Raw genomic sequence first — 16,784 nt, forward strand, 5'->3', positions numbered from 1 at the left:
GAATAAATATATTTCTCAAGCGGCATCAACCCATATTAATCTACGGTAACTTATCAAGGTGAGATTACTTAGCATCATGGACCACTTGAAGTACGAAGTGTACACCCTTGTACAACCTTTCAATATCCATAAACGATAACACAGATTTATTTTCAGGGGATGACAATAGTTTCACACGACAAAGTCTGTCACAGATCGATTACGATATTTTCTTAATCTACCGACGAAACTCAATCCGATTAATTTACCATACTCAAACTTTACACACCCATGTATGTGTTCATGCAAATGATTATATATTATCTTGTTTCTTAAATCTTAGATTCAATTTCTTAAGATATAATAAACTGGTTTAACTGTTTTCTTATCTTGACTTAATCTGTGCTTTTTTTAAATAATTGAACTTAAATATACACAAAATATCACTTACCGCGTATCTGATAATCTCTTGTCTTTGTGTCGGAAATAAATGTCAACTTTTCTCTCTTGGTGTTTCAGTTAAAAATCATGTAAAGTATTTCGGTACCGTATCTGATATTGCCGAGTTTCAACTTTTCTCTTGATTATTTCTGTTAACGTTTCGGTACGCCGCGTATTTGAAATTGATGAATTCGCCGGTAAATCAATACTAACTGCTCTCTATTGGTGTTTCAGTTAAAAATAAAGTATCTGAGATTTTCTGGATTCGCCGGTAACTAAACTCAAACTGCTCCCTTGGTGATCAGTTGAATAAGTGAAGTCTTTCGGAAAACAAGCTAAGCTAAAGCTTCCGTACGTAACAACAGGAGTCAAAATTAATGCACGAAATAATTAGAGCGAAATGGTCAATTCTTTACCAGTTTTGTATTAATTGCTGTCATTTTAATTGTATTTGCTACATTTATATTTTTGTTTTTAAAGTGTTTCGAATATCAACAAAAGCGTCCACCAATTTTATGAGCATAAACCGATTAACTCGGTTTCTTCATTTAGACTGCCAAATGGTAAACAATTTGTGATTTCTGATGCATTTCATTGTTTTTCGTTCAACTAATTCGTTTTTTAGATTTGTTGACAAAAAGAAATTAAGGTCAATGAATTCAAAATAACGTTTCAAGAGGAAGTAATATAATAAATAAAACAAAGCCCAGCTTACGTTAATTACCTTTTCCATCAAGGGTGCTCATACAAGATATTATTATTATTTGAGAACCACTCCTCTGTTTGGGAGACCCCATGACACTTTTCCGTGAAACGCCCGAGATGTATGTACAGCTCTGTCTACACTATCAAACTTTATGCGACAAAAAATATGATGTGCCCATATGGACACGATGATGTTATATCACTACCATATTTGGGCATATCACTACCATATTTGGGCATATCCCTACCATATTTGGGAACATCACTTTTTTTGTAAGATTAGTTTGATAGTGTAGACATAGCTTTTACATTTTAATACTACGACCAACACCTAATATTAATAATACAGTAATAGGCCAATCTTATAATAATGCTTAGTACTCAAAGCTTCTAAGCGGTGTATTCTCTAAGCGCTTCATACATTACTGTATGACACGCCATCCCAGTCAATAAGGGACACCCTATATATTAAAGGAAACACTTGTTGATGATGAGACGGAAGCCTACTATTTGACAGAGGATTGTAGTCAGTAACAAGGCTCACTATTCCAATCGATCAAGGTGTCCCTTTAATATGAGTTCTACGTCAGAAGAAAACATAATGCTGTACGTAGGCCTACTTTATAAATATTGAGTTGATACTTTATAACCACTTCTTCATGTTTTAGTTTAAATTATTTGATTGTACTTTTAACGATCAGCCTGGTTTTTGATGTATCAAATTCCCGTTTGAAAATACAAAATATATTATAAATTATCATCATATATCATAAATCATTTTATAAATATATGTTCTTTGTTATTTCTTTTTCATTCTGTTCATGTTATACGCTTATTGTTTCCCCAGTGGTATCGAATTCCCGTTACAAATAAAAAATATATTAAAAATTATCATTTCATAAATATATTTCTTATTATTATTGTTTCTTTGGTTATTTCTTTTTCCTTCTGTTCATGTCATACGCTTGTTGTTTCCCCAGTGGCAGATCACCGCAAGCGTTCTTCGTTTTCTCGCCGCCTTCAACGATGCGTCTAACTTCACGTACCGCTTCAGCCGGCGGCTTAACCTGTAAAAGCTCTTTTAACAGCCGCTTTGTCGACGGTTTCGTTGGTTTAAACGATGTAACGTTTTTCGAATTCCCATGCGGTTTAACGCTAAATGACGACGGCTGCCCAATGAAATAGTACTGTATTAAAACTTGATTATTTAAAATAACCTCACGATCATTTATGTAACTAATTATACAACGAAAGTTTTCATTCGATTTGTTTTTTCTATACATACGTATTAAAACATAGTGTGTACTGTTGTGTTTTGGTAAAATTTGAACACCGTTTTTATTGATTGTTAGACCGTATTTACGTTTCCCTGAGCTGAGCCACGTCATGTCGTCGAATGTGATGTCTTCGAATAAACACTTACTGGACAGCTCTACTAAAAACACAGCGTTTTCTTTACAACTAAACGGCCGTTTACTACACGTCACGTGTTGTTTTTCTATCAATATATTCACAACGTTGAGAGCGGTCATTCCTCGACAGTTGCCTTTGTGAAAATATGGCATGTCTGTGTCATTTTGGAATAGGCTTACATTTGAATCTCTAAAATAAAAACAAATAACTTAATAAAAAGATAAAATGATTTACAACTTACTCAGTGTGATTGTGTACTTAAATCAAAACGCCTTAAGCTGTCTACACTATCAAACTTTATGTGACAGAAGAAATGTGTATGTGCCCATATATAGACATGATAATGTCATCACTACCATATTTGGGTACATCACTACTAGTTTGAAAGTGTAGACAGGGCTTAAGAATTAAACACCTTTTTTCCGGCTAACAAAAAACAGGTCCCTCTCGAGACACTAAATTCTATTAAGTTTTCGGAGTAGTAACTTGACCCCAATAATGAATCACCTTTTTTTCTTTGGTTGTGTATCTTCTGTTGCATCGGGAGAATTCTGTGAAAGACCGACATTTGCATTTCTTTTACGTCCTAAACTTGTTAATACAGACACTGCCTCTGTCTCAGCACTATCCCTGTAAAGGTAACGCATTAAAAAGATAAAGAAACTTATCTGCTATTCATATAGCTGGGAAATTGTAGTGTGAAGGCCTACACCGTATATATAATATCAAAACCATTTATTAAATCTGTTGTTTAAATTTGTTATAGTATAGCATTATGTTTTTATTTACTTGGGCTTTTCAATACTGTATATGTATAAAGTTAAATTCATACGTGACTATTGTTATCACACTATTTCAAACTTGTTATTAATATTTCAATAAGCAATAACTTAGTACCAAAGATGTTTTTGAAAGTCCTAAGGAAGGTTTTCGCTCCCTCCCTTTTCTCTTCCAAACAGCTTGGATCCACCATATAAAAATAAACAAGAGCTGAGATGATGTACCTCAAGTTTAACGTTGGTTGAATTTGTTGGCCACTGTAAAGAATATGTTCACCAAGAGAATCACTCCCTTCTTTTAATGGGCCTCCTAGGTCTAAAACTGTAGGGTCTTTTTCATGCTGTTCATCCATGATTTCTGTCCTAAAAATAATTAATAGGTTTAAACAAAGAATATATATATATCAGAAGAATGAGCAATCCGCGATTTTTGCATTGGAAATTTAAAAAGTTATATAACATCCCGACGTATGCGGCGCCCTACCGCATGGAAAACCAAAGCCATGTAGAGTTACAACATTAGATTGATTTTTTAATTAAAAGCCGTTAACAAGTTAAAAGATTAATATATTATTATACTATACAGTACTACATTATCGCACCACACCAAAAGTGGGCCGAATCGTCCCGGATTCCCACTGTACCTCGACGTAAAGTACGCCTCGCATACCTCAACAACCTCCTCGGGTCATTATTACAGCTACCAATAATTTATTGAATAAAGAATAGCCTAACTTGGCCTAGCCTAGGCCTCCTTCCTAGGCTAGTAATAGTATAGAGGCCTAGCTAGGCCTAGAGGTTCTTTGACTGTACTAATCTAATCTTATAATAGAAAATGTACATGCTAACAATAACATTATATTCAATATTACTGTGACATTCAATTGTGCGTTTTATAAATTGTAATGTAAAAAACAAATAAAAATAGACCTGCTAGGCTAATAGTATAATACACTATCTTTGGTTTAATCCGAAACTTGAAGACCGCCCTCTCCCTCTGTTTATGTGACGTGTGGTAAAGTGTTTAAATTGTTAATCGTAACCAATTGGAACTTTTTGTCGTACATGATGCGAGTGTGCGCGATATTTAGCTACATAATGCTACATTCTAGGCGTTCGAGTAATAATTATAACAGTCGGCAGACTTGTAAATTGCGAATGAATTGCCTATTCTTACAAAGAGAGGCTACTGCCTCTTGTACGTAACTACGCATTTTGGTCTCTGTAGGCCTATTTTCGACTATATATATTATATGCCAACCATTCTTAATGTTATGCTATAATATTTTTGGTCAATAAATGTTTCTTGAATTGAATTGGATTGAACTGTAAATTACGGTATGATGTGATATTTTTCCCATCTTACTAGCAAAAGCGTGTCAGTCGTCTGTCGTCCGGGGTTTTTTTTCAGAAACTAGTATAGGGGTCGCACGGTTTTCAAACTTGGTGGGTGCAACAGCTTAGATTTTGGAAGAAAGTTGCGTTCGTTATGTCGTCAAGGTCAACATTTTGAAATTGATCCGATCGAGCTGAAACTTGGGTAAAATAAAGTTTTACTCTTTTTCATAAGTTTGTAATTTTTACGGTGTTATCCTTAGCCCAAGAGTCAATGTTGAAAAGTCACAGACAACATTTCAGTGACACGAACTCCTGAAGCCATGTGGTATCGCTTGAATGTTTCACTTTACACACATTGTCATTTGTACAGGATAATATTTATTCAAACACACTCATGTGACAATTGTCTATATTATTAATAATATTAAGTTTATCGGAGCATTTATATCCTGTACAAATGTTTTTATCTTAAATTATCACCACCCACCCATCACTATCGCTGCCGCCGCCGCTACCGCCGCCCTCCTCCACCTCCTCCTCCTCCTTGTTACTGTTAATTAAGATGTCTTCTTGTTACGTTACGTTTATGATTATCAAACATTGAGCAATGTTCCTCTTTAACTAGAACTACAATGAGAATAGTATTAGCTTTCAAAGCTTCCTTAATATTCTCCCATGCGGAATTAATTAAATCAGCAATTCGGGGAGACTCTGCCCAGACGAACATGATCGATTTGTTCCATTGCTTCATCGCGTTCTTTGTTGCGTTTTGTAATTCTGCAGAATAAAAAAAATATAGAACATATTAGGCCTATTCGTTAATTCGTTCGGTGATGAAATTACAAAAAGTATGTGCAGTAGTACTATATAGGCATATAACAATTTTTTACAGTGAAATTTCAGCGTGTGAAATTAGGCCACATACAAAACACCACAAAATTGTTTTGGTACCGGTAAATATGCCTACGGTATAAATGTTTTTAAATAAAATGTTGTCACTTTCAAACGCAATGTGCATACCCTCAAGTTTCCTTTTCAGGGTTGTTTCATAATCATCTATGCCTATATTTAAAGAGTCTTTTCTGATCTTGTTCTTTCTTTTCTTGTTCTTGTTCTTTACTCTCATTTTTTCAATACTCCGTGTAACCGACACACCCAGTTTGATGATATCTATACTGCATGTGAAGTCAACTTTGGAGCCTCCGTCAGGGAAATACTCTATTTCAGTTTCGGTTTCCAGAAGTTTCGCACCGAAACAGCACCGTAGGACTTCAAAGCTACAATAAAAAAAGAGTTAAATACCGGGGCTATGTTTACACGCACTAATTAAGCATTCATTAACTAATCTGATCCCAAGATATTAATTAATAAATAAAAGATTTATAAAATAAAATATTTACAAAATACAGCAATGTAGAACATACAGCAATGGAGAATACATTCTGATTTTTAATAAGAAGAGATCTTCTATTTCCATGCTTTACACACGTCCTTACAATATTTATCAAAACAAGCGGTTTGATTGCTCTATTTCCGATAATCGACATAAATGTCGTGGCATTTGTGCTAGTATATAATAATTAACTCGATTATAAATAGGCCTAACAATTGTGATGTGTTATTAAACTAAAAAGACTGTTGATGTGATGTTATTTATTCAGTGAAAGATTAATTTTCCATTAAAGTTTCTATACGCTTCAATGATGCTATTCATTTTGTGTCATTAAATGGCCAGATGTATAAATTATTGAGAATGGAAAACGAGCTATTGTTTAAAGGTTTCCATAGGAAAATAAACATATTAATAAAAGCAAAAGTATTAATGTTGTCTTACCTCAAGGCTTCTGACTCTTGAGAAGAAGGTGCCCAGGTTTTCGGGGCCCATATCTTCTTTCCAGAGGACGACAATTTCATATCTTGAAATGGTCTTAAATAAGTGAATATCAAATTGACGTTCACATTCTCATCAACGTGCTCAATTGCTCGTGTGATCTTAAAATAATAACATAACTTAACAGTAAAATTTGGCCCAATATAGCCGTTTAGGGGCTTATTGGGTTCCTCCTTGGGCGGCCCCTGGCGGCGGCACCGCTCTTTTTTATTATTTTGAGGTTTTCTTCTTTGTTTTTCTATTAACGATATGTACATACACTGGATCCCGTCGCTGTGTCACAATTATTAGAGAGTTTACGAAACACGACGGTAGCTAGGACAACATATTACCATGCGCGTTGACGCGTGAAATGCTGGTTGGTTCGTTTACGATACGCGATGGGACGACGACGTCACGCTCGGCTTGATATGTTTGTAAACAATCATCATGGCTTTCGTACAAGATGCATTAATATCGCACTGTATGAAGATATAATTGACCCTGAGGAATATTTGCTTTTATATAATCTTAATAAAACAAATAATTTAAATGTTCAGTACAATGATTACAATAAATTCAATTTGGAATCGTACAATGACGACAAATGTAATGCGTTTTTCAGCCTGGTAAGTCCGGGGGTAAGCCTATATCATTCATCATCTAAGACTTAGTTAGGCCTAGTAGGATAGGCTTTAGAGAAAGTAGTATTGTCTGGCATACTTATGAGCTAATCTTTTTGATTAACTTATTGTCACCAAGTTGATTTAATAAATTGTTGGTCTGTCTATAATACAGTATTAGTGAATAAGTGAATATCAAATTGACGTTCACATTCTCATCAACGTGCTCAATTGCTCGTGTGATCTTAAAATAATAACATAACTTAACAGTAAAATTTGGCCCAATATAGCCGTTTAGGGGCTTATTGGGTTCCTCCTTGGGCGGCCCCTGGCGGCGGCACCGCTCTTTTTTTATTATTTTGAGGTTTTCTTCTTTGTTTTTCTATTAACGATATGTACATACACTGGATCCCGTCGCTGTGTCACAATTATTAGAGAGTTTACGAAACACGACGGTAGCTAGGACAACAGATTACCATGCGCGTTGACGCGTGAAATGCTGGTTGGTTCGTTTACGATACGCGATGGGACGACGACGTCACGCTCGGCTTGATATGTTTGTAAACAATCATCATGGCTTTCGTACAAGATGCATTAATATCGCACTGTATGAAGATATAATTGACCCTGAGGAATATTTGCTTTTATATAATCTTAATAAAACAAATAATTTAAATGTTCAGTACAATGATTACAATAAATTCAATTTGGAATCGTACAATGACGACAAATGTAATGCGTTTTTCAGCCTGGTAAGTCCGGGGGTAAGCCTATATCATTCATCATCTAAGACTTAGTTAGGCCTAGTAGGATAGGCTTTAGAGAAAGTAGTATTGTCTGGCATACTTATGAGCTAATCTTTTTGATTAACTTATTGTCACCAAGTTGATTTAATAAATTGTTGGTCTGTCTATAATACAGTATTTTTAATATTATTATATTCATGATTTATAGCCAATACTTATTTATATAGTTTAGTTATACTTTTAGGCCCTAGGGCTAGGCTAGGTATTCAACTTAGTTACAACACATGCTTTCATTTTTATTTAAAGATTTCGAAAAGAAGACATTTATTGACTGCAGAGAGTTCTACAGATAGAGGATGATGTTAAATGTGTTAACGGTCTTGTTACTGGCATCGAAACTTTGTGCATTTTGCTGAAGAGGTTTGCATATCCATGCAGGTACATTGATATGGTGCCAATGTTTACTAGGCCCATTCCCCAATTCTGCATAATAACGAATATGGCTCTGAATTACATATATAACAGATTCGAGCATCTGTTTAGCAATCGTTTCCTTGGCTCTCACCTGGCAATATGGAACGTTTTGCTGCTGCAATCTATGATTCTGGTGCTGCGATCGACAATTGTTGAGGGTTCGTGGATGGGACGGTGCGTCCAATTTGTAGGCCTGGTGAACACCAAAGAATTGTCTATAATGGCCATAAGCGTGTACATTCATTAAAATTTCAGTCAGTTGTCACGCCAAATGGACTAATTGCAAACCTGTTCGGACCAATCGAGCTCCCGTCGTGTTTCGTAAACTCTCTAATAAAACAAGATGAAATATTTCTTACAAAATACGCTGCTCGCTTATTGACGTAACAGTTTTAAAGATATATTGTCCCTCTGGAAAATATTTTTATTTCAAATTTGTTTTTGAATGTGTCATTTTATTGTCACATAATAGTTATTTTACCTGAAAAAAATGTAATTTAAAGCAAAAAATACTTAAATTGTCTGTCAGACAATGTTTTTTGGGTTATAACATAGAGATTATAATTAAACGTTTCTTTTCTCTTTTTATACTTAAATAAATATTTTTTTTTGTTACAGAAGTGAATAACTTTAATATGAAACACAGACTCAATTTCTGTCACGTTAGTTTATGTTATTGCTAAGGTCAAGTCTGGGGGTCACTTCATTACGCCTAGATACTTCAAGTGTGAAGTATCCCATTACAAACAAAAATTTAATGGACTGTTTTGATAATAATTCAGTGATTATCTGACAGCGAATTACAGTATTATATTTATCGGTCAAATGGGACTCATAAATACCAAAAATGCTTTGGGATTTGTAATTTTAGCATGACGTGTCCTAATAGACTCTCTTTTTTGGGTCCAGCAGCTGGGACCTATTCTTTATAGTCGAGTTTCCATTTTAGCAAAAACGTCAGTCTCTAGTACTATAGCTACTGCTTGCTTTCAGCTTATAAATGAGTCATCTCTTGTGACGTAACGGACTAGAGCAGCAGCGTGATAACGGGCAAAATAAAGTGTCGTGGATATAATGTTAGTACAGATACTGAAAGGGTATGAATAATGATAAAATACAAATTATCAGAAATAAAATGATGAACGTTGGCGGCGCAGTTTTGTATCAAATTTTAAGCTTCTGATAGAATAATTATTCTCAGCACAGCATTTATAACCATTTTCACAAATGACTATTCTCAGAATGATAAGGCACGAATGCGAATCGTGTTATAATTTCATGTAAATACTGTGGGTAACGCTTACTGTAGGCCTAATTTATTTGAAAATGTAATGGAATAGTACGGGGAATTCTTCATCTTCTGCCTGTAAACTCAGCTGTGTTCTCGTTCCAGAAATGTCTTCTATTAGGTGAATCCTTTTGAATCTACGATGCTTTTAGGGGTTTAGAGGAATTATTAATATACAATTTCAAAGGAAATGTATATATATTTTTAACAACAAGTTGTCAATAGATTTTAGATAATATTGAAAGATAGTCATACAATGGGTGCTGCTCAACGCGTCAGCTACAGACCGTGAAACGCATTATTGATGATTCAATTGAATTGAAGCATTATTCTCCCACCTTTTGTCATTATAGATGGGCCTTTCTAATGCCGGTGCCTTCCATTTGATCGTTTTTTAAAATTTAAGAGGTTTCTTTATAAATTTTAATGGCACACTACAAAGAAAAAACTCCGGTGTCATCAGACTAGAACGTATCTTGTCTTATTATGTTTTATAAACTCATTCAAATCCGGCTTGAATATCCCCTTTACAATAACAGTTCAATCAGGGAGATTATACCTCCCTGATTGAATAGTGAGGAATTTGTTATTGTTATGAATTTTGATAATCGTACAATTATAACTCATTGACAAAGTAGCAACATTTTTGCTACCATCCTATAAAGACTGTTTTTAGTTAGGCCTAATTGTAAAGAGGTTTGGATTTTTAAGCGAGTGTTCCTGTGTCCTCATATCAACCCCACAGGGGTTTCGCATCTGACTATTGCGCAGGGGAGGGTGGTCTTCGGCTTCTGGATCCCCTAGCTAAACGTGTCTCCTTAAATACTTTTCAACAAATTAAACATTTTATGAGTGTAATTTCCGATGACCCAGAGTAGCCTAATCCATGTTTTCATAAATTGCATCGCGACATCACACTGGTTTCAATCATTACAACGGGGTTATCTGGGAAACTACTAAGTTGTGGTGAACGTTAGGCGCTATTTCCCATCCCTATCCTCCTCCAACCCCCAAAACACCCGCGCGACTATGTGTTTGAATGTAACGTCGTTTTTATTTTTAAAAGGTTATGAACAATGTTTGTTATAAGGGAATGTTCACCTAAAAAGAAAATGTTTGTTTATCATTTCTCATGTCTTCAACCAAGGCAATTCTATTATTATACGGTTCTTTTTAGACCAAAAAATCTATAATCATGACTCATCGAGCTAAACATTATTTAAACGAATTAATAATCACAACAATTTTGGTTTCATTAAAGAACCACTGATTGATTTTTTAAGCACTTAACAGTGTGACAATATTCCGATATATCTCTTTTCTCTGTGCCATGCAAGATTCATTTTCATTCACACATTGATGTTTAGAAGCGTCGTAGCACGCGTATAATGTTCATTCATTCAAATTTACGTTTAAAGGTAAAAATACTAATATTTTACCTTCTGCTGCTGACTGAATGAGATACACGTCAATATGGTATAATATGTCATTGTTTGTAGTTTTTTTAAAATAGAAATAGGCCTATTAGTTGTTCATAGAAATCTACCGGTTTTAAACTAAGATATCTTAAGTTTTATCTTTATTTCCGACTGAATGACAGTTTGGCGCGTCATGTTAGTACCGGCAGTATTTGACGCATTGTATTGTACATGCTCACATTCAAAGCTTATCGATTATTTAACAATTTGATGCATTCGGGAATTTCCTGGTTTTTATTCTCAATTGTTACCGTACGTCATAACGTTTTGCAAGTTGATTGGCTACCGATTGTTCGACATATCAATATAATGCTGACACAGCGACGACGGGATTCAGTGTATGTCAGGTAGTGAGCCTAGTTTAAAACCAGAAAGTGTACTTTATATAAGCGGAAGATGCCGCCGCCGCCGCAAAAAGCGCCGTTGGGTCCCAACTAATATCTATTGGCCAAATTTTATTGTTATTGTTAGATTATTTGATTATTTTAAAGCTGTTAAATATGCTAATAGGAATGTGAAACTTAATTTTGCATTCATTTATCTCAGATCATTCCAATCTATGCAACAGGAATTTTCTTCATCTGGAAAAACATTTTTGACATTCAAAAACAAAAATAAATCTTCTCTTGAATCAGAAGCCTTAAGGTAAGACAAAATTATTTATCTTGCAGTTATGGAACCTTCGTACGGTTAATTTTTAGCCTCTCGTTGTGAGGCTATCGTTGGCAACACAGTCAATTCCATGTGGTATTTTTTTGTATATTATTAAACGTTAAAAACATTATCTAAGACAAATTAAAATTTTCCCCGACTGGGCAGGAAGGACCTATTAATCTCCCCTTTGCACTTTCCTTGTAAAGGTGTCAAGAAATTGAATCGGTAACGTCGCATTATAATAATATATATAACCCGTGGTCCGCACGGTATTTTTCTGCCTTATGTGGTTATACTTTGCATGGGCAAGTATAATAAAAGCACACTCTGATAAAAGTACTTTGACAAATTATCAAAATAAAAACAAATTGTATCAAGAATACAATTCGGAACTACTGTATTTACGGCCACTGATTGTGTTACACACTATCCATTCATTTAGAAATATCTGCGAGCTAAAAATAAAAGCAATACTGGATATTGAACTTTAGACTTAGTCTTTACTTTTTGACTGTTCAGACTTTACGAAAATAAAAGACGCTAAAGAAAAATTGTGCTGTGTGAATATGTGTTGCATGTTGAAGTCTGTCAATCAGTCGGCAGATTAAAACATTTAATGATAAAATAACAATTGGTAAGTTATAGAATTAAGATGTGAAGTATTACGGACTTCGAAATCAACACAAAAAGTGCACATGGTGGTAGTCAAAGTTAGATGATGCGCTCGGACACAAACTTTAAAATTTTGATGTATTTTTCGTTGATTTTGTGACACGACATCCAATTGGATTCGTTTTATTTGTGTGTGTTTTTTTTGTTTTATTTATTTATATGTATTAGTTTTATTTCAATGGTTTGTTATATTTTGCAATTTCTTTGTGTGAAGTTTGGTATCTTTTTTGCTAATTTTGTAATTACATTACATTGTGGTCTAGTTTTGATTTTTGTTTTAACATATCGCGGATTGGAACTCCAGCGTACTCTATGAGCCAAACCGTGATTTACGAAAATCATTCTGTTCAACCAGGGAAGAGTTAAATTAAACTCTTCCCTGGTTCAACGGAGGTGTAATTCATTAACGCAATCATTTTGATACGGTTGACCGGCCGGCTGCCGAGACTAAATTTAATGGAAAATTAAACCTTCATAGATAGAAAAAAATCCATTCACCACAGAACTCAGTTGTTAGGCCTATATAATCGGGTAATAATAAGCGGGGTTTTTTTCTCAATCAATCAATTTCAATCAAATTGCAAGAATATAAATGTTGCTCAGATATAGATATAATATCTGGTTAAATTAACATACATCAAATAATAATATGTAACAGAAAAAATACGGAATTTGGCAAATTCTCCTTAAAAACAGAATTGGATCAGCTTAAACTCATAATATCAGTTCAATTCTATGAACGTCTAATTCTAGTTCGTGTGAACACAGATGCTATTTATCTCTTTTTGTTTTCATTGTAGCTTAGAAATGTTACATTGCTGCTTTGGTGCAACACTTATGGAGACAGAAAAAGAAATTAGTTACAAATGTAGTGAGGGCCCAGAAGTAGACTACACATGTAGTATAAATAATATCACACTAGGTGTGTCTGTTACACGCGTAATGCGTACTTTTTTTACTTACAACAAAAATGTCCAAGAATTCATGGAAAAGAAACTTAATGGTAAGCCTACGATGCACACTGCGTTTGAATAACATTTTTAAATAATTATTTTGACCGAAAAGTTATATAGAGGCAATATATTATAACATATATACCGAGGTCTATTCTGCACCGTACTAAAACTATAATGTGTATATATATATTTTTTATTTTACAGCTTTACAATATGCAAAAGAAAACTCAGTGAAGAAGTGGGACATCAATGTTCTGCATGTCTGGGCAGAGTCTCCTAGATTAGTTAAGTTAGTTAATGATGCATGGGATAATATAGACCAACATTTGATATCTAATACAATTCTCATTGTAACTTTAGTTATTGCAGTTAAAAAAGAACATTGTTGTATGTTTAATAATCATAAGAAAAGAACAGCTCCAAAAACAGGACGATGGCGGCGGTGGCGGCTGATAGAAATAATAATAGTAATAATACATTTTTTTAGTGATTTGATTTTTGGTTTATATTATATATTATATTCATTTTTACAATTTTATACACTATTATAGATATATATTTTAGACCGAACATTACTTTAGTTTAGTTTTTTCCCCCAGTTTTTAGTTTTTATACAGAGAGCTTAGAAGTTTCACAGCATTATAGGCCTATTAACATTTATAAACCATGATTGTATCATTGCAAGCACCCCGATAATTATATCTCATCGAGGAATCTATTTCCTCCAACAACAACATTTTAAAAAATCAAATGAATTAATTTTTTTTATGATAAACAAACCAAACCTTTCTGAATTGTCTCAATAAAATATTGTCCTGTACAGATGAAAGATTTTGTGTAAAGTGAATTATTCAAGCGGTATGGAAATATTCTTTGTTTTTCACCAAGATCTTTACTGAATTATGTGTTCTTATAAGTTTAGTAGGCGCGTAGCGCATACTACCGTAAACTACGTCAGACTCTACAAACCGTGTTGCTTAACCAGGATGTTCCACGAGCGTGAACGAAATGTGTCTAAATGAACGGGAAAATCTATACCAGTACGATTTATGGAACCATTTACTATTAGTTGATACAACAGTACAGATCTCATTGCAGTTTATTGTTTGTTCAGATATCTTCCTTTATACCCGGCTATTATGATATTTATATTGCCAAGTAGGCCTATATTACCATTAAAAAAAATATTAGGTTGGCAGTCTTGGCAAATAAGCCTCCATAGACAGGCATACAATATGCAAAAAGAACTAATGAAGATAAACTAAAATATGAAAGCCATAACACTCAATTTACAAGATAAATTCTAACACAACACCATTCTGCTGAACATTGAGTCTAAACAAAAATATACAGTTATATTACTCGATGTTCGTTCTCAAACAAGAAATTTAAAACTAATAATAACTAATAGGTCTACAGGCGTCCTTGTCTTCCTGTCCCAATTCTACAATTTAGTTCCATATCTAAGAATTTGGTAACATTATTATTAAAGTTGTATCAGTATATTTTATTTACAATTAAACTATTCATATAATAATTCCTTAATTATTATACTTTAATTTACTTTATAAATGTACAAGCACGATTATCTGGTCAATTTAGATAATGATATAGTGATAGGTGGTGGTGGTAATATAATTATAGGCCTTACTAATAAATTAAAAAAAATGTACAGGATAATCCCAACTTTAAAACCACCGAGTTGATAAAAGCATATTTGTGGCATCGTCAAGCGAAATCAGACAGTCTCCCCCAGATCAGACAGTAGAAGTAGCAATATCACAAATACTGAAACTACATAATCCCAGATTTAAAATATTGAAAAGAAATATCTTGATTCCATCTACTTAACGCCTTCCATAGATATCACAGTTTAAAGTTTTGGTTGTTAGAATTTTCTTTTTTTTTTATATCCGAGGACAATCAGTGTTTTGAGAATATTGGTAACAGGAAAGTACAAACAAATAAGGTAGCTTTAGACAAATGGTATTCTAGCTGCATTATTGTATTTCAGTGAACCTTCGTTCATTTATGCCAAATTATTGAAAACAACCCTTTGGAATTCTGTTTGTGACGTACACCAGTGCATAGAATCAAAGAATAATTGTTTGCTAGTTTTACAGGGGATTCCCCTACACACAAAGCATGCAGAAATGAGTCATTTCAGGGATCATCTAATCATTTTGTGTTGACACGAATTTCGAATGCCTATAAGTATAATTCAGGCGATTCTTTAACTTATTTTATTGTTGAAAAGAAAAATTATTGAATAGTGCGCGATCTAGCCTATCTAATGTCGGCAAAAAATGCCGTCCTTTGACACTAAAGACGGCAATTTGCCAGTAAATGGTAGTACCACGACTACTGGGCGTATAGTTCGGTCAATGGGTAGGCTTATACCTACACACAATTAGAACAGAATTCATTTTTTTGGTAAATAATTATCTCTAAAGAACTACAGTACCAGAACAAAATAGAGAAAAAAAATGTAGTTGGATTAATAATATACCGTACTCGGTTTTAAAATATCCAGCAAATATATGTACTTTTACTAATGATTATTTGTTTGAATAAATTGTCCTGTACAACAAAATGAAGCATAAAGTGAATTATTTAATGCATGGTGGATAGTGCATAATAAGCGCGCCTATCCGTATCAACAAGTTCGTGTAAGACCAAACTGTATCTCTTATTTTAACAAAGACATTGTCCTATTTCAATGCCCACATTCATTTGCTTGATAATACAGTATATCATCATTTCGTGAAGGGTATAGGCTAATAGGGAGGTTTCGCAACCTTACGAATACGATAACGAAAACGGATACGTCATACATTTGTGAAACTTTTGAGCTGATCCCCATTTCATATTCGTAAAGCGTATTCGTGTTGACGAATATCATATTCGTAACTACAAAACGAGTATAGTTTTTGATCTATTTCGCACATTTTGCATTTGAATCAGGAATGATTCATGATTATAATATAATTATAGATTTATTGAAAGTAATTTAATAAAGTAATTTACTAAAATGCCAAGTCAATTTTGATAAATAGCAGTTTTTAAAGTCATCACTCGCTTTGATGTTACGCTAGGCCTAGGCAGCCAAGCACCAAGCAACACGTACCTGCGCTTCGCTCAAATTACTCCTTACCGCAGTCATATTTTGGACGCGCCTCAATATTTCGTTGCCATGCGAAACAGATTTTTTTATGGCTTACGAAAACGAATATGTGTGCGTGACGTATCCGTTTTCGTTATCGTATTCGTAAGATTGCGAAACCTCTCTAATACTGAGCCTTGTCATGCGTGAAACTATTGCATTACACTATGATTGCGTCACAACGTGTTCTATTTTTAGAAATGTC

General features: G+C 34.0%; 3 protein-coding genes across 3 annotated transcripts; 1 reads left to right on the top strand and 2 right to left on the bottom strand.

Annotated features, from left to right (window-relative positions):
* Positions 1–824: 824 nt before the first annotated feature.
* LOC144850027 (uncharacterized) lies at positions 825–4,315 on the bottom strand. Its single transcript, XM_078707191.1, has 4 exons — positions 4,248–4,315; positions 3,543–3,680; positions 3,046–3,168; positions 825–2,727 (listed from the first exon to the last, which is right to left on the bottom strand). Exons 2-4 carry the CDS (start codon positions 3,668–3,670, stop codon positions 2,058–2,060), a joined length of 921 nt encoding a protein of 306 aa, XP_078563317.1. The 5' UTR covers positions 3,671–3,680; positions 4,248–4,315; the 3' UTR covers positions 825–2,057.
* Positions 4,316–5,208: 893 nt separating this feature from the next.
* On the bottom strand, positions 5,209–6,721 carry LOC144851066 (AAC-rich mRNA clone AAC4 protein-like). The gene is made up of 3 exons (XM_078708588.1): positions 6,490–6,721; positions 5,676–5,932; positions 5,209–5,432 (listed from the first exon to the last, which is right to left on the bottom strand). The coding sequence occupies exons 1-3, from the start codon at positions 6,567–6,569 to the stop codon at positions 5,209–5,211; spliced, it is 561 nt and encodes a 186-aa protein (XP_078564714.1). The 5' UTR covers positions 6,570–6,721.
* A 4,761-nt stretch (positions 6,722–11,482) lies between these two features.
* LOC144850159 (AAC-rich mRNA clone AAC4 protein-like) lies at positions 11,483–14,245 on the top strand. Its single transcript, XM_078707380.1, has 3 exons — positions 11,483–11,779; positions 13,261–13,463; positions 13,621–14,245. Exons 1-3 carry the CDS (start codon positions 11,694–11,696, stop codon positions 13,965–13,967), a joined length of 636 nt encoding a protein of 211 aa, XP_078563506.1. The 5' UTR covers positions 11,483–11,693; the 3' UTR covers positions 13,968–14,245.
* The last annotated feature ends 2,539 nt before the right edge of the window (positions 14,246–16,784 follow it).

The sequence above is a fragment of the Antedon bifida genome, chromosome 8 (genome assembly GCF_963402885.1).
Source record: "Antedon bifida chromosome 8, ecAntBifi1.1, whole genome shotgun sequence".
In the NCBI taxonomy this organism is placed as follows: Eukaryota; Metazoa; Echinodermata; class Crinoidea; order Comatulida; family Antedonidae; genus Antedon; species Antedon bifida.